Below are 19,364 nucleotides of genomic sequence, written 5' to 3' on the forward strand. Positions count from 1 at the left end.
CTGTGCAAAATTTAAATAGTAATATGTAATGGCAAACTAAAAACATCTATGAATTGGTCTTCTTTCACTTAAAAAAAAAAACGAAGTAATACTTAATTAAGAATTTGGCATTACTTAATTTATCTCCTAAATTTCAATCAAATTTTTACTCGATTTTGTAATTTATACCTAATATAATGTTATAATGTTTTGTTAAAATTGGTAAATTAATGTAAATTGAAGCTAGTATTTAGCTGTACTAAATAAATAAATAAATAAATATACATTTAGCCTTATTTGAAGAGTCTAAGAAAATGAATCAAATATAAACTTTATCCTGAGTTGTTTCAGCCTTTTGGGTTTATCGATTTCGATGACTGAAACTTTAATGCTAAGAAATTCACAAAACCTTTCGACAACGACGGATAAGGCTCTAGAATAGATAAGAATTTCTAAAATGTCTTTTCTATGAAATGGCTTTGTATGTTAAAATAGACAGTGTAAAAGTTTTGATTTGGTGCGTTTTAAAGATTATATTTTGAGTTCTTTTGGTTGAATCTACTAGATTGAAAAAAATTTCTTATACTACATATTTAAAATGCAAATATACGTTCTTTTTTTTGCCTAAATATTCGTATCGCAGTAGCAGTTAAAATTTTTTGGGAGCTTAATAATTCAACTCCGGATAGAATTTTGACAAAGAATTTTTTTTTCTGGTTTTCTTTGTGGATGGAGATACAACTTCTTTGAGTGTTCGTATTTTGAAAATCGTCCTCCTTAAGCCTAGTACGCTGCTGAAGCGAAACGAAATTTTCCATACAAAATTTTGTTAACGAAATCTTGAACGAAATAAAATTTGTTTTGTTTTTGCTCTAAAACTTATTTTCTGATGTTTTTTTTTTGAATTTTTTGATTTGTACTTTTATTATTTAACATGTTCGCTGTTGACTTTGGAGACTTAAAAATTTTTCTTTTCGCTTCAGCAGCGTACTAGGCTTAACCAAGAAAACACATTTATACAATTTAATTTTTTCTTCACACACACATGTTGAAAAATACTTTGCAATCGCGATCAAAAAACAGAAATCATGCAAAGTTCAGTAGCCAAACCGAAAAAGTTTTAACTTAAGTAACTATGAAAAAAAATAAGACCGAAATACTAAAAATGAAAAAAAAACTAATGCATGAAATAAATTTAGTAAAAATGGGAACGGGTCGTTATTCTATATTCAAAAATATTAAATGACAAAAAGACGGTATGAGCATAGTTTTGGATTTAATTTTTTTTGTTTTCTGTTACTCGTAATTCAAATATTCTGTGAATCTAAAATTCTTCATTTCAAAATTTTGTAACAGTTCATACATATAATTTTGATTTAAAAAAAAATCTGTGAAAGTCTTTTTACAATTACATTTTTTTCAAACTGAAAATTCTGCATTTCAAAATTCAAAAGAAAGAAAAAAACCTACAGAATTTTGGATTTACAGAGTTTACTCAACTAACAATTTTTCTTCCATAAGGTTAGGATCTTTAATTTCTCGCAGGTATTATCTCTACAGGGCTTGTATTTAGTTTGTGAATCGAAAATTAAAACTTTCGAGGCTAAACTTTCGTTAAACGCTTCCTAGAAACCTAGTGCAAGTGGAAGTTAAAAATTTGTACAAGCATTAATGTAAACATTTCGTTTAAATTTCAATAAGGCCACATGAAATTCCATTGTAGAAGCATAAGAAATAAAAGCCATTAAATGGCTTCCTTTAAATGGCTTTGCCAATTAAATTGTATTAGAACTGCTTACAAAATCCTTATGAATGCTATGTATGTTTTTTTTTTTTAATCCAGTCCGAAAATTATCAGATTCAAAATGACTCAGGTAGGTATTTAAGTATGGTTGAACTACAAATTATACAACTGCCTTAAATGCATTTATTTTTATAATTGTATATAACCGAAACTATCTATATAATATGTGAGCCATTAAACATATTTATAAAAAAAAATATTACGTTAAATTTCAAATAAACCGCAGTTCAACAGTTTTGTCTTTTTAAACAAATATTCCACAAAATAGATGTGTTAGTTATAATTACAACATTTTAATATTTGATCGAAATAAATTGTTGAAATGTTGTCTTTGACAAAATATGATTTATATCACTTTCAAATATAACGACTTATATTTTGTATCTCTGTATAAGAAAAAAAGAAATTCAGTTTCAGGCGCATGCGCGAAAAGCTTTTAGTTTTATATGTTTGCCTTATATTTGTATAGAAGCCCTTTTATCACAAGCAAAACATTGAAAAAAGCATTTAGTTTTATGAGTTTGCCTAAGCGAAGTTTGGTTCGCTAATTTTATTTGTAGAAGCCTTGTGAAAGTGAGTACAAGCTAAATTTTGTAAACTGTCAGACAAACACATGAGAATAAGAAATATTTGGATAAGCGCGATTATGGTGACCATTTTTGGTTTTCTTATTCATTGTTATAAATAAATAAATGAAAAAGTGAATCTTTTTATATCGGTAATTGGTTTTAAATAGTGATATTAAAGATGATTTATTTACCAATTTGGAGTATATATGTAAGTGGAGAAGAAAGGTAAACAAGATTTTAATCTTCTCTACTTATTCGAATATAAAATGGACATTTTAGATTTTTAATCTAAGGTCAAAACAAAGCTAATTCTCTAATTTTTAAGAAAAATACGGTTTGACGGCATACGTGTGATAAAAATCAGTATAATATTATTAAATTTTACTATATAATTTTTTACAAGACATTAAAAAAAAAAAAAACAGAAAATAACCAAGAGTACCTAATACCTTTGAAAAAAAAAACCACAAATGGTCACCATATTCTTTAAGATAGTGCAACTCATCAGGAAATTAAATCGAAGCCCTTAGAAAGCTTTGGTTTCAACTAGTTCAAATTTGAAACCAATTTAGTATATACCTAGGTAGCTCGATGGGTACGGTACCGGACTATCAATCAGGACGTACGAGGTTCAAATCCCGCAAAATGCGTCAAGTAAAAGTAAGTAAGTTTTTTTCTTAATATAATTGTGTTTGGACATTTTATTTCAGAAGAAAACTTTGACTGCATGATGGGAGGAAAAACAAACAAGAAAAGGAAAAAAATAAAATTAAAATATAAAAAATTAAAATGAAAAAAAAAATATTTTTTTCTTTATTCTATTTGGAATATAATATACCTCGTTTAGACTTTCACAAGCCTTCGACAAGTCTGCTAAGAGCTTCTAAATAAAATTAAAAGCCTGCAACAATAATACACAATTTTGAATGTTGCTTGTTTCTATAAGGCATAAAACACATGTTTTGAGTGTCTCCAATCAACTAGCATATGACTCTTCTAAAACCTATCAAGCTTCTCGGGTGGGCCAAATGGGCTTCTCTATGGTCGTATACAAGCAATATTTCTAAAATCGAAACAGCTTCGTTAGACCCTTGTGGAAGTAAAATTGTTAGTTGGGTAGGAATACGGAATTTAAGAAACCGAATTTTGGTAATCCCAGAACTATGACCTCAACAAGCAAAAAAATAACCAAGCTGTAGCGTGAGGGAAGATGCTAAAAATATAGTAGATGGTAAGGTCCACACAAATTTACTGGCTGGGAATCGCTTTGGTAAAAAAAGTGAAAGAAAACCTTTCCAGCAAATTTGAAAACCATATATTCGATTCACTATCTATGGTTGATTAAAATGAACCGAAAGAAAATCCATGCAAGAAATTTGACGTCTTAAAATCTTTGAGTTTATGGTTTGTAGGGTTTCATAAAAACTAAAAAGTCATTTAACTTTTGATGATAGCTGGGCAATCAGTCTCCAAAAAAACATCGTATTTTTATAACGCAAGAAATGATTTACTGTTTTAAATTCACAACAAATTAATATTTTAATCACAAAGATTAGAGTCGGTGTAGAGCAATAAAACACTCTACTGTATGTTAAGATTCATGTTAAAAAATTATCCCTTTCCATACAAAAAATTTAATAATTTATTTTTTAAGAAATCGGCTTGGATTGTTACATCATCTATTTCCAACTCTATTTTAAAGCAATCAAAACTTAAAAAAATATTTTCTGCACTGACATTTTTCCGACGGCTTTGAACATTTTTGTTAAGTTGATCTTTAAAGCTTGTTTCCAATTTTTTATAAGAATCAAGAATCAATAACTGAAAGTTAAATGTACCCAATTGTACCATTTCCGGAGTATTTAAAATATTCTTAACCCGTGCTATGGCTAACTACATTCTTTATTCAAATCATCAGACCAAAACTGCGAACTTTAAATTGAGATCTGTTAAAATGATGCCAATTTCTTTTTAACACAAAATGAAGCCAATTTCACATTTGGCTTTGATAAGAAAGACGATCCTCAAAAGTCAATATAGCACCTAGAAAACAATAGACGATGTAGGGAAACATAGTATCGTATAAACTTCTATGAGTAGGTATATATAAATAAATCTAGGTCAAGTGGCATCTTATATTCAACTTGCATACAATTTCCAACATCGTATATGTTTGTTGGCCAGAAACAAAACAGAAATTAATGCACGGTTACTATTTCAATTTTGCTCAAAGTAGATATTACAATTTTTTTTTTATTTTTTGCTATTCTTCTTGCTGACGCAAATTTCTCGACCAAAACTATTCCATCCAATGTGCTTGTGCAGCCGATGGGAAAATTTATAGCGCCCGCTTTACGTTAGTCGTCGTCGCAAAAAATTACCACAAATGGTAACCTCACCATATTCTGACAGAAAAAAAAAATAAAAAATGTAAATCAACTCCTCTTGCGCCTAAGATTGTTATTACACAAGTTAAGGCAACAAAATATTAGAAATACGCAAACAAAATGAAAATTAAATTAGAAAAAAATTTTATAGACTTACCGCTTTGAACCATTTAACAGAAGGCACTGGATATCCACCAAATGTGACGTTCAATCTCACTGTTTCACCAACTAAAGCTGTACAATCCGTCGGACCTTGATTAATGTATGCCGGAACAGCCGATGCTTCCTCAGTGGCTAAAGTGTCCAGTTGGAAATGAGCCTTTGGCAAGCCTGGCAAAACAACCAAACTTGTACAAGTTGTAATGCGATCGGTTTTTGGACGTATGGCGCTTTGCACTGTAAATTGCACTTCTCCGCTATGACTGTAATCCAAACCGAGGACGTGTAAGATTCTTACGCCATCCGAATGTGATTCTTCAAGCTGCAAAAGGTTCACAATAGGCTGAGTGTCAATTGTCAAAAAAATTGGCAAAAAAAATAATTAATAACAAAAATGACAAAAAAAACGAAAACTCGCGACAACCCCCAAAAAAACACTTGTATTGACACTATGATGTGTTTCCCGCGATACCTTTTTGCACGGCCTTAATGAATGTCAAATCATAAAAGGTCTTTCAGAAGCTATTACCGACGATAACTTAACGGCGAAGAAGGTTCTCACAGCTCGTGCTGCCGGCTACAATCGATCAAGAAGACTAATGGCAGCTTACAGATAAGTTCTACCTGTGCTCTAGATCCAACCTTGCAACAGGTGGAAATTGAGTGAGTTGCTTACGTCGGCGCAGTGGAAATTGCGCGCTCTATATAAACATTAGAACCAGGGTGACCAAGGTAGGTTTTTTTTCAAAATTAAAACAGTTATTAGGACTATTTCCAAGGGTTATGAAAGTTTTAAAGACTCGAATCCTCAAAAAAGCTTGGTTCGAAAGGTTGTCAATTTCACTCGCAGGCTAAAGAATTTTGTCAACTGTCAGTTTGACATTTTTAAACTCTCAAAATAACCTCTAAGTTTGATAGAGCTGCTTTTAGTATTAAATTTTGCAGCTTAGAAGTCAGAACTAAGCTTAACCCCGTTAACCTTGTTAACCCAGTTCAAGTCTGTAATTGACAAGTCTGGTCACCCTAATTTATTGTAGTGTTTTGTCTTTTTAAATGTTATTCGCACAAAAACGTCCGTTGTCAGAATGCAAAATAGAAAAGACTTGAGTCACACACGCTTCGTATTGCTCGCTTTTACTTATTCGATCGAACAAGCGACGGACGTAGTTTTACCTATGTCACACACTGTTTTTGGAGTTTTTTGTTTTTCTTTACCTACTTTTTTTTTTAATTACGCGATTGTTTCCCTAGACGAATGCTTCTTTATAATTAGCTTGATAATATAATTATAACATTGGTATTGGTAAATTGCGAGTTGATATATAATTTCTTAGCAAAGTTAAGACTATGTTAAAGTAATAATAACAATTTTTGTTTTGTCTGACTCTGGAAGTGAAACTGGATCTAGATGGAATGGAATTAGAGTAGAGATACTTCTACGTGACTAGAAGTAATGGAGAAATGTATGTCTAATCGTATGGAATACAGTTTTTTTTTATATGGAGCTTTAACATATCTTTCTTTATTAGGTGCTTATTAGGGAAATATTTATTTCAAGGTCTTGTGATAGATGCTGATTGTACAGCTGGAAATGGTATTTAATTGATGTTTGTTTGAAAATGAAAGAGAATTTACTGCCTATTTTGGGAAAAGGTCAGGAACGGGAAGAGATACGATTTTTTCAAAAGAAATGTAGAAAAGTGGGGTTGCTTTTTATTATTAAGCTCCGATCCGATGGCAGATTTTTGTTTTAAAAGTTGGCAAAATCGACATTTGAGAACGCAGAATTTTGATTCGACGCCTTTCAATGCGAAGTTCAAAATTTTGGTGGGTTTTTTGCGATGTTTAGTAGGTAAGTATAGGTTCACCGAGTCATTGTTAACCCTCTGTAGGCACACCTCTTTTTTGCAAATTTGGTGTATACTTTTTCATGTCGCTAGAACTTTTTTAGGTCTTACTATTTTATAGAGAATCATACATGAAATTGATGTAGAATTTTCTGAGTAATTTGAATATTGTATTCACAATTCCAAACAAATGTATTTTCACCCTTATAAAGACACTTTTTTGTGAGCACTTTTTATTTTTGTCCTGCCAAATTCGCACCCGTGTGCCGACAGAGGGTTAATAAAAATGAGAATAGACCTACTTTAGTACAGATTACAGAAGTATGCTTTTTGAGAAAATTTTTGGCAATAGGATTTGGCTAAGCCAACGGAATCGATCTCGGGAATAGGTACAAATTTGTACTTCAAATTTCGGCATTATAGATAAAATACTGATTTTTTCTATTGTTTTTTCTATATTCTGCTTTTTCTATTGTCTTTAAAAATCCCTTTTCTTAAATATGTCTGTATTTATGCATATGCGCTAAGCATATAATTTGTTATTTTTCAAAATATAGACTGACTTTCTAACAACGCACATGGCACATCTGTATATATTTGACTAATTTGAAACGATATTGTGTGAAAGGAAATATTCCTTTTCTTATTCAATGTTTTGAATATTCATTTTCATTTGATAAATTAATAATTTTTTAATTATTTTATTTTTAGAAGATACTAAACATTAAAAACTTTTTCTTAATATTTTTAAATTTATTAATTTATCGCAGAGAAAAAAAAACTTTGCAATTCTTGCTTAAGTAAAGTGAGAGAATGATTTTGCAATTTTGTTTTTAATGGAGTAATTCGGTTCTTGATCTGGATACTTCAATTAAAAGATTTATATTTTGTTTTTTTAATTTAAACTCAATAAAACAAAGAAAACACTCTTTGTTTTTTCGAGGTATTTAATTTGATCATTCACATTTCTTTCAACTGTTATTCAATAAGGTGCATACAAGAATTTCATCATTGCAAATATAATATAGTTAGTGTAGGTATCTGATTATCTGGTGTCTGCTAGTTGTTCTACTGTAAATATCAATTGTCCCTTTAACACTTTTATTACCATGTCAACAATAGAATACAACATGTCAATCAAATATTTGCCATATGTAATGTTAAACAGAACAGAAAAATACAATTCTATTTGCAAAGGTGTTAAATCTTTTTTGTGATATTGGAATAATTAAAAAAGTAAACTTCCTACAAGTAGTCTGTGATATCTGGTATAGAAATTATCAAGAAAACAAAAAAGAACTGTTCTTAAGATATCAAATATAAAGCAACATGTAGTATTAGATCACACGCGCTTGATATTGTTGTTGCAAATAGTTAAGCAGTTATTTCAAAAAAATTTCAGAAATCGTGTTTTTTGAAATTATTTTTTTTTGCATACAAGTTGATACAAATTTGGAATACTTTCTTAGAGCTGGTCTTTAGTTTAGGAACATTACGTTTTGTTTTGTAAATAACATAAATCTATTTTACATGAAACTGTAAAAATAAGACTTGATTTATATTTTTACATGACACCAATACCTGCCCTTATACATTGAAATATTAGATAATATTGCAATTATAGCAGATGGTTCACATATAGATTAATTTTTAATTTTGTATTGAGTTGTTACTAATTATGATGTAGGTACCCGTATAGAAGATTTTCTCAGATCAGAGGTTTTAATAATAATAATTAAGTTAATTCAGCTACTATTTTACTGATAAGTATTTTTTAAGCTTATTTTCAGCATGACGAAAAATACGGGTTGTTTATTATAAACAATACCTATTTTTGATTTTGTCTAAATCATTCAATGGAAAGTGTTAACTTAATTGACCTTGTTTCGATTTCGATGTCTCTGTTGTTATACTCCTCTTTTAAGTGATTTATTAGATTTCGTCTATCATTGATTTATGCAATTGTGTTTGCGGTATTTAAAAACTATAAATTTGTTGTCATCTAAGTCTGTCTACCTTATGAATTTCATCAGTTGTAATATTTATTTAAATTTACTTTAATTTGGCTAAATGGTTGTAAATGGATGAAACAAAAAGAGCATTTCTGAGGTATATACGAATTTGTCTTATTGTTTCAGATGATTTCTTATTCTTGAGTTTAAAACTATATTTATTTTTATTGTAACAAAGTAGACTTTTTTATTAACCTTTCAATTTTTTCAAGAAATAAATATCCACTTTAATCGTTATAATTGACTTAGTCCACTTTCATAATCACGGGCACATATTTATATATAATTACATAAGTTATTTTCCCAAAAAGTGTTAAAAGTACAAAACTACACACAATTTTTGCTAGTGTAACCGTTTTCTGACGGAACAGAGTACACAAATTGTTCGTGAAAAATCTAAAATTCCTTTAAAAATGCACATGTTGGTCGGAAAACTATTGTAAGATAAGTTTGAAATGTTTTTGCGCTCTTTTAAAAATGTATCTTATGCAGTTATACAAAACAAGAAAACAAAAAAATTACATTAATTCATAATTTGCTTACCTATGTTTATTGAACTATTGGGCTCATCAGTTAAATACTGTTGTACCCTTTCTAAGACCCAAAATTTTGGTCGATGCTTACCAACATCTATTAAAAATTTTAATATTAAAATTAATAGAGTGGACATTTTAATGAAAGGGTTGGAGGAAGAATTCTGAAACCCAATATATGTACCTACTGAAAACCCAAAATCCCGAAAGTTTCGAAAAACTAAAATTCATAAATGCTAAAGTATTTAAAAAGCCAAAAACTCAAAATTTTAAATGCCGAAAAGGAAATTGAAAAATTATATAAAATGAAAACATTTGTGCAAATTTTTCATTTTGTATAATTTTTCCAGATTCCTTTTAATGAATTTTTTATGATCATTACTACGTTTAGGATTTTGGGTTTTCCTTTTCGGGAAGTTGGAATGTAAAAATTTGTATTTTCGTGATTTCGGATATTCAGGATTATGGGTTATCAAGATTTAAAGTTTTTGGGATTTTAGATTTCAGAATAGTATCCGTCTCTTTCATGAAGACGACCAACATCAAATTCATTGAAAATGATTGCTCAGGATGACAAAACTCTTGTAAAGTTATATTCTCGAAGCGGTCCTGATGAATTAGACCAGTGCCGATGCCTTCAAAAACATTAAAAAGTACAAAAAAATCATAGTAGGATGAAACCCATTGCAAAAGGAGGTGAATATGATGAAAATTAAAGGAAAAATAAATTACGGGCGAGCCGAGTTCAGGAAGTGGGTGGGTTGAGTTTTTAATGGTAAAAAATGGTATATCTCATTTTCCGGCAAAACTACAAGTCCTATAGAAGAAAGTTGTATGACAAAGTTGTAGGTAATAAAAAGATCTACAACTTTTGTATCAGCTATTTTTTCACATAACCTCAAAATTTATGTGAAAAATTCAAAAAAACCGAGCTTTTGGTTTTTTTCAAAAACAAAGTTTTTCTACGAAATTTGGTGAAAACTTATCTTATTATGTCCCAAATACACTTTAATTTATTTTATTTAAAATATTAATTTGTTCACCTTATTTTGACTTAATACCAAAAAAACACTTTAATTCTCAATCGAAAATTCACGTGTCAAAATATCAGCTTTTTTCAAAAAGTCGATGGGCATTTCGTTCGTTAAAATGTCTTTTTTCTGATGGTGTAAAAATAAAATTTACATTAGTATACTATAGAACATGTTCTAGTAAAATGCAAACAATGAAAAAAGCTGGAATTCGAAAAATTTTTTTTATCATTGTTTACAATTTTGGCCTATTTATTCAAATTTACACTTTAATTACTCAAAAAACGTAGGATTTCATGTTATATTGATTAATGTTATGGTTTTCGAGTAATTTAAGTGTAAATTTTAATAAATAGTCTAAAATTTTAAATAATGATAAAAAAAAAATTTCGAATTCAAGCTTTTTGCTTTTACTGAGAACATGTTCTATGGTAAACTAATGTAAATTTTTGTTTACACTAATGGAAAGTAGAGATTTTAACGAACAAAATACCCACCGATTTTTTGAAAAAAAGCTGATATTTTGACACGTGAATTTTCGATTGAAAATTAGTGTGTTTTTTTTGGTATTAAGTCAAAAAAAAGGTTAAAAAATTAATACTTTAAACCAAATAAATTACAGTGTATTTGGAATATAATAAGGTAAGTTTTCACCAAATTTCGTAGAAAAATTTTTGTTTTTTAAAAAGATAAAAATAAAAAGCCAAAAACTCGGTTTTTTTAATTTTTCACATAAATTTTGAGGTTATGTGAAAAAATTGTTCATACAAAAGTTGTAGATCTTTTTGTTACCTACAACTTTGTCATACAACTTTTTTCTATAGGACCATTAAAAACTCAACCCACCCACTTCCCGAACTCGGCTCGCCCGTAATTTATTTTTCCTTTAATTTTCATCATATTCACCTCCTTTTCCAATGGGTTTCATTTACTATGATTTTTTTTGGTTTCAAAAATTATCGACCCTGGTCTAAATGAAGAAATTCATCTTGAAAATATTGATCTTGAAAATCTTGAATCTTGAAAACTATTTGACACCAAAAGAGTATGTAACCCAATTAATTTTGTATATTTTTGAATCCTAAAAGCATCTTTGGTGTTGGAAATTTTGTATACCTTAGAGAGCAGAATTCATGCAAGGAAAATTTTATTAATATTTTTTGTAAGTTCAAAACCACATGATAATAACAGGAGTACTTAGTACTTGTGTTCTTTGAAGTTGATGAAACACTAATAGAAAATACGTTTAAGAAAATTAGTACAGCTTTATCTGTAATCCAAAATTGCCCCTTTTAACTGAGAGGAACTCTCTACACTGCAATTAATCGTCCAGCATTAAAATACCGGTACAAAAAGGATGAGATTTAACTGGATGAGATGCAGATTATTTACACAATAACAGAAGTCAATAAAACTCGACAGAATACAAAAATAAGAAAAACCCGAGGAAAGCTTCACGTCAATAAATTCCGACGTGTACAAATGTTCTTAAAAAAAGTTAACGAAAACAAACTGAAATGTCGCGACGGCTTAAATGATCTAAGACCGATTACATTCTTCCTACTTAAGCCTTATTAGGTTCGATAAATTTGTTATTTCAATTGCATAACCCATAACTTGTTGTAAAAAGGATTTACATTAGACATCTCGCAGTCTACTGATCGATAGCATTATCATGATCATAATCCATTCCATCATGTTTCATAATTAAATCACTCCAAAGTGATAGGTTATAAGTGAAAAAGATGCGCCATTATGAAGATACCGCCAATAGATCAAACTATAACAAATATTTTAATAACTCAAATGCGGATAAATCAATTGAAAATGCGAATTATACGTGCATTGAATCTGATCCCCTAAATGTGAACAAATGAGCAATGGCTGTCTATCAAAAATTTCTTACTTATAAAAAAGATTCAAATAAAAATGCCGACTATACGAATATATTGTATGTGTAGTGTACGAGTACATTTGTAATAAATAAACAAATACAAATTTTAGAATTGAATAAAACATGGCTCCGCTTCCGTCTTAATAGACAAGATGACATTATTACCTACTATACTCGCGACTGGGTGGCGCACCTAACTACTACAATAACAATATTGATATGTTATTTATTTATTTTTTTTTTTTTGTACTTCTTTACAAGATCCGCTTTCATTTTTGTTTGTCGATGAATTTCGGAGATATTTTCAAAAAAATAAAAATAAAATTTAAATTATTTCATAATGAACTTAAATGCGTGATATTTTGCATTCTACAAACACTTTTGACCTCAATTAATTTCTCAAGAACTCTCTAAACAAGCTTCTTCGCACTCCCACATTTTTCAATCAATTACTCGGTCTAATGAATATTGAGATGTTAGGTCTTTTAAGACCCATAGAGTACTTTTTCCCTCCCGCACCAAAAAAAAGAAAAAAAGATCACAACAAACCAATAAATTTATCTTACTTTCAATTTACTCATCTTTAAGATACAATATTGCCCGTTTTTTTTTGTTTTGTTTGTATTTCAAAATGTTTACAAATATAATTTCGACGCGTGAAGAAGCTCTGATCTGAACTAATTGTAACCGATACGACGCGATGTAGAAACGCGACTGGAAGCGCATACGTTACCCTACCCATTTAGAGCTGTGCGCGATGCGGTAAGGGTCAGCAAAAGCATACTACATATTATACCCTTGCCCCTCTCTTTTCCATATTCTGATCGAGATTCCTCATCAAAAAAAAAAAAGAGAAACTCATTTGTATCTTGTAGACTTGTATATAATAAAATTAACGGCTTGATTACGAAATTGCTACACGATGACTTACCGAAAAATTTCGTGAGTCAATTGTGACATCGCGTCCACAAATTGTCCAACTTGTTTGTGAATTAGGTGGATAAACTTTGGCACAAAACGAAGTGATCATGCCTTCCATTCCGAGTACTGGAAGTGGATTTTTGAGTATCGCTAGACCAGATCTATCAACGTCATCGTGGCTAACTGCGGCGGGATGTCGGTCATCGACTTGTAGCTCGCATCTTGTCGAACAGGTTCCATAGGTGGACGTCACAGTGCATTTGTATAAACCAGTGTCAAGGTCGAAAGTATCTTGGATGCGAAGGCAGATGATACCGTTGCCGTGATCAATGTATCTGTAAAAAAGTATTTAAATAAAATAAATCAGATAAGGTTTGTTATTTTTAAAGATATAAGATATGGGTGTGGTTATTTAGAGTTTTTATGTTGGAACTGTCGAAGACATAATCAATGGTTGTTGTTTGATTTTATATGCATTTTATTAGAATGTATTCTTTTGATAGGTAAACATAACATGAACAGAACAAAACGCCTACGTAAAATGCATTTTATTATATGTGCGATGTCTTATCTTTAATTAATAGAACAACAAGATGTTAAACTTTGAACCTTACAGATGATATTGATTCGGAATTGTTGTTTTGGTTATAATCCAGGAAGTCACTTTGTAAATGACAAATTGCTTTGTTTTTGAATAGTTGCAGTTAGTGAACTTCTGAAACCCTTTGCAGAAATTCTGTTTTTTTTTTTTTTTTCTAACGAATTCACTTTGTAGAAAACAGAATTTCTTATAATACTGCAAGCTACTATAATACTATAATCTACTTATAAGGTCTAAATACGCAGTTCTATGTAAAGTACTTTTTTAATCACTTCAAAAATGTCATCGTGTTGAAGAGCTGTTTCGTAACTATTTCAAGTGTTCTTTGAAAAGATTGTTGTACAAAATATTTATCTATGCTATTTTTATGCTATTACTCGGACTCCATCTATCTAAATTTTTCGTTGAAAAATTCATGTGGACTAGAATAATCAATCCTGCTGGAGTTTTTTTTTTTTCTTTGTCAGCAGAAGAATTAAAGGGCATTTGAGGATCTTTTAAGCACTATCTTTTATTTGGAACTTTCCATAACTTATTCTTACTAGATTTCAAATAATTCCTTTAATAAGTTTCCATTAAAATAAAAAAAAAAATAAAAGATTTTTACAAAAAGTACACATACGCCTAGGTGAACCTCTCGTAAAATACTCTTTAATCATTAAAAACGATTTTTGCACTAGGGTTGAGTTGCGATTTGTATTTATATATCATTTTTATTCCTTATGAGACTTATATTTAAAGTTCCATAAAAACAGAGGTTTAAAAAACTGTCTTCAAAACTTATGTAAGTCGAAAAAAGAACCAGATGAATATTTTGCCGTTATATTTTTTTCCATTTTTCAGAGTTTTGAAAAATTAGTATGTGATCGGCAGGACCGATTTGTATTATCACTGTTTTGCTGGATTTGTATTGCTTCTAAAAAAAAAACAAAGTAACCAGGACGTACTATTCAACAAGAGTGTTCTTGTACTTGCGATAAAAAAAACTTCTAAGCCCAAAATCAAAGGATGGGTCCTAAAGATTTCTTTAATTTATTGACTGTTTAACAAATGAAGACAAATCAAACATCTTTCATTTCATACTTTGACGTAGTGACAAGTTTTAAAATGCAATAAGATTTTGCCCTCTAGCGGGTATAGGTCAGAACAATGTCTGCTGAATCAGCTAGTTTTGATAATAAATATTCTCATATTTTCTCAAATCAAAGAATTCTTTTACGAGTACAATTTTAGCATTTAACCATTTTTAAATACCGTCAAAAGTTTCTCAAGCATAGGTCTTGAAAATATACAAACTGGAATTTTTTTTTTTCAAATAAGTTTTGACACTCTTTTTTGCTTAAACTTGGTGTAAATGTTCATAAAAATGACTGAACTAAAAACCCAAGAAAATGGTAATTTTTTCAAGTCGAACCAGGTTCTAACCTAAAATTTTAAAACAATTCAGTCAAATTTGAAAACCATTTTAGTAAATTACTAGATAAGTTAAAAAGCATACTGATAAAAATGGCTTACTAAAATAGCTTCAACAACTGCACAAAACTTGTAATGAACCGGAATAAACTATTGCTTTTCAACATAATACAATCTCGGGCTGAACTGTTGGATAAAAGAATAAGTTACAAATGTATTGAATAGCGAAACATGCATAGCATATTTGAAACGTGCCGCATGTACGCGCAACAATGGAAGTAAACATTTTAACTCTGGTTAGATTTAACATGTGCCTAATGATATGAGAAACTTTGATATATTTCTATCTGATATCGCATGAAGTCTACATATGCTCACCAAATACGAAAGCTACAAACAAACATACAATGAGCAACATTTTAAACAAATTTACTGATAGAAAAATCTTAAGAGTTGAACCAACTTTATAACTGATTTGCTAACATGCCGTGTGAAAGGCAATACTTTCAATATATCTCGTTGAAAGTTGAACTGATTTTATTCAAAACTTCGGAAAGATAAATTTACTTTTTTTAAATACTTCGCTAATATAAATAACTTTTGAACAAAAAGAGCAAAAACATGTGACCCAGTAATGTATATTCCATTTAAATTCGCTTTTCTCATAACTTAACTTATAAACTAGAAATTTTATTGCAGTTATCATTTTATTTTTTAATTTAAAAACCATTTTTAAGCATTTTCTGGTACTTTTGAATTGGGCATTGGTAAAGTTAAAATACGCTACCGTTGGTAAATTTGAAGTTAAAGGTTTGTCAATCTCATATCAATTTCCATCTCTGTGTGGGCGCTATTTTTTTTGCATACGAAATATAAACCAAAAAAACAAGAAAAAATTGTTTACAATTTTTAAGATCACTTCTTTACTTTTAGTGCCAACTTTAACGACTAGCGACGCCATATCTTTCCTCCAATATTCATAAAATATCTGAAAATACATAGGTACAATATGTGAATTCCCCATCAAAAAATCTGACTGAGAAGAAATGAATCTAAACATTTTTTTGTCTCAGAGATATCCGCAAGTATACAATGTATACTATACATGAAATTGAGATTTTTTGCGCCACTTAAAAAATCTCATCGTCCTCAGAGATCTCTCTTTGTGGTACGCGCTTATTAGATTCATGTACTGCGGCTTAGCTTGTAGGCAATGCTGTCAGAACTTGACAATTTACATGTTGGAATACGATTATTTATCCCCTCGGGCCATCATCATCGGCCAGATACTAGGGAAATCTCCGAATGTGTCAAAAGTCAAAAGTGACAGCATGAACATTGATGAGATAGACAGATATGTATATATTATATTAATTTTGCTGTAATCATTTTAACTAAACAGTTGCCGATTTTTTAATTGATTCGTTTTATTAGACAAAAAAAAACAACTTATAAAGTTTTCATAATTGCTTCCATAGAAATAATTGAGACTTTTATGAAAGTAAAGACTTTGAGTGTATTAGGCCTGTTTCACACTCGGTCTGGGACTTCTCATATTTGATTATTTTTGTTCTCAATTTTAATAAATAGTCGCTAACATTTCTGAACACGCCCATTTTAAAATACAAATTTTTGAATACTCACTTAAATTCAGATGAATCTGGTAAAACTTCTCCATTTCTTGTCCAAACATATTCATAAGGCTCGTAGCATTCAAGCTCAAATGCAAGATCTGTCGTCGCACCTTCGCACACTTCTAATGTCTTTGATAAGTGTCTTAATATTTTTGGTGGATCACACGGTATATCTGTGTCGTCATTATAAAATGCAACTGCAGTAGAAGTCGCTTGGGCGCCATTTTCATCTTGTGCTATGCATGTGTAAATACCCTCATCAGCCTCTGTGACATTATCAACAATCAGACGAGCTTCACTATCTGTCAATACAATTTGAACTCGTTCCGATTCCATAACCTCATCACCATTATGATAGAACTTTCTCGCTGGCACTGATGATCCTCGCATACTTGTCGACAATGCCATTCGTCCACCAATTCTTGTCGATGGTCCCATTATTCTGCGGGATATGAAAAAGTTCCTTCGGGAAGATGTTGATCGGACAGCTCGTCCCATTGGTGATTTTGAATGTTTGCTACTTCCTATGACATCAAGTCTTGCTGTAGCCTCAATACGTCCATAATCGTTTTCTAGTGTAATGCGATAAAGTCCAGCATCATCGAAAGTTACCTCATCGATTTCTAGAATTCTTAAGTCTTCGATTTCTTTAATTGAAATTCTGGTAGTTGGTGTGACAATCATTCCGTCCTTGTCCCATGTCGACCATGGTGTTGGATGTCCGGTGATTGCACATTGGAATCGAACACTATCACCTTCCTCGACAACTTTGTTATGAGGAATGGCATAGAATTTCGGAGCAGCTACAATTCTTCGATTTGTAGTTAGATCAATGCTAGTATGGCGGAAGGACAGTCTTAGAGGGGAAACACTACGATTTGGTGTTGTTCGCGGGGTTGAGCGAGGCGTTGAACTTGCTGACAATAAGCCCGATGGACGAGCCAATTGTCGACTTAGAAGATTTTCTTTTTCTTCAGGAACATCAACAATGATGCAGGCGGATGAAAAAGCTCGACCAACATTGTTCTTTGCAACACAGGTGTATTCTCCCTCGTCTTCTGGATACACTCTTCGAACAGAGAGAATGGCTTTGGTTCCATCATAAACCATGTCGACATCTTTGCCGCTATGCAGAACGTGGCCATCTTTTTCCCAAATAATGACTGGTTCTGGAACGGCTTCGACGTGACATTCTAGAGTGATTGCATCACCATCGCAGCATCGTAAGTCTTTTAGAGGTCGAATGAATAATGGAAGAGTCTCGACATTTCTGGGAAAGGTTTTAAAAAGTGTTTACGACAATTATTTTATTTAAAACGGTTGGTTTTTCTTACCCATGACGTATTGAACCCTTTTCCATTGATTTTATTTTGTTTATGTCTGCAAGAAAAAGAAAAGTTTTTAAGTACCGACTTATAAAAATAGTGAAAAGATTTTGATGAAATTTAATTGAAAGATAAGTTAAGCCTTAAGGAATGTTTAAAGCTCAAACCAAACAAAAAAGGGATTCTGATGCCATTTGATGATGAATTATGTCAATAAGTACCTGACTCTATTTCTGTTTGCATTTTAAGACCAAAAGCTGGAGCGAATACCCGGCTGGCAAATAAGTGTGATCGGGTCTTAAGATCAATACTAAATAGAATTATTTCCAGAGAGCATTCAAGAAATCCAGAGCTTCCCCGGTTTTTCAAGAATGACGTCTTGCCTATAATATTTTTTGTTTTTTCGTTATATCGAAGAACAAAAAATCTTGTTTGGATAGGAAAAGGACCGATTTTCTTCTATAAGCTAAATAAATGCTACTCTTCCGTAAAGCTTCAAAGAAGCAAAAATTTTAAGTTGAGTATGCTTTGACCTAGAAACGAAGTATGCTATTAAATTTCATGAATTACAAGGAATTTTTAGAACAAACATTTGAAAATCGTTGCATCTGTTTTTTTTTTATAGTTTTTTATAGGTATACAAATTTTTTACATTAAAAAAAAAACTTAGGTAAACTTTGTAGGTCTTTTATAACCAAGAACTTCTTTTCTCTAATTTTTTTTCGGTATGCAGTCTACTTTTGCCCGAAATCTTTAAAAACAAATTTTTTTTACCCTTTTCACCCTCATTCACACCACCATCTGATCAAATTTTGTTTTCTTATCGTTAGGTTAGGTCTAAAACCAAAACCTTGACATTTCCCCGTACTTCCTAAATTCAGCTTTTGGGCGCCATCTTTGACTTTAGTTTTTTTCACTTCACGGTTTCTATTTTTGATAAAAAAAAAAGGTTCACACACAGCAAATTTTGCAGATTTAATTTCGTCAGTTAATAGGTCAACAAATAAATAAAATAAAGTATAAAACATTTAATTTAATTTATTTATTGTATTACACATTTTTTTTTTCTACCACGAAAACTAAAATCGAAGAAAAATGAAAAAAAAAAACAAATTTAATTGCAACTGAAAAAAATTATTTATTGCGGCTATAAATATTTTGCATCAAAAAAAAAAAAAAATTTTGTATTTTAACTGAAAAATGTGTGTGCATTGAAAATTAAATTTTTCTTGGAAATATAAAAATTTTGCATTAA

The 19,364-nt window shown here is 30.5% G+C and overlaps 1 protein-coding gene across 3 annotated transcripts in view; it reads right to left on the reverse strand.

The window, feature by feature from the left end:
* LOC129907314 (myosin light chain kinase, smooth muscle-like) overlaps nt 1-19,364 on the reverse strand; it is a 49,082-nt gene that overhangs the window by 7,087 nt on the left and 22,631 nt on the right. For 2 of the 3 annotated variants that reach the window (XM_055983436.1, XM_055983437.1), the window contains exons 3-6: nt 18,119-18,164; nt 16,795-18,054; nt 13,147-13,471; nt 4,897-5,220 (exon numbers count right to left, since the gene is read on the reverse strand). In XM_055983436.1, coding sequence (XP_055839411.1) covers nt 4,897-5,220; nt 13,147-13,471; nt 16,795-18,054; nt 18,119-18,164 — 1,955 coding nt within the window. Of the gene's footprint in view, nt 1-4,896; nt 5,221-12,781; nt 12,927-13,146; nt 13,472-16,794; nt 18,055-18,118; nt 18,165-19,364 lie in introns of those variants that run through there. The other variant, XM_055983438.1, reaches the window with a different exon arrangement.

This window comes from Episyrphus balteatus, chromosome 1, assembly GCF_945859705.1.
Source record: "Episyrphus balteatus chromosome 1, idEpiBalt1.1, whole genome shotgun sequence".
Taxonomy (NCBI): domain Eukaryota; kingdom Metazoa; phylum Arthropoda; class Insecta; order Diptera; family Syrphidae; genus Episyrphus; species Episyrphus balteatus.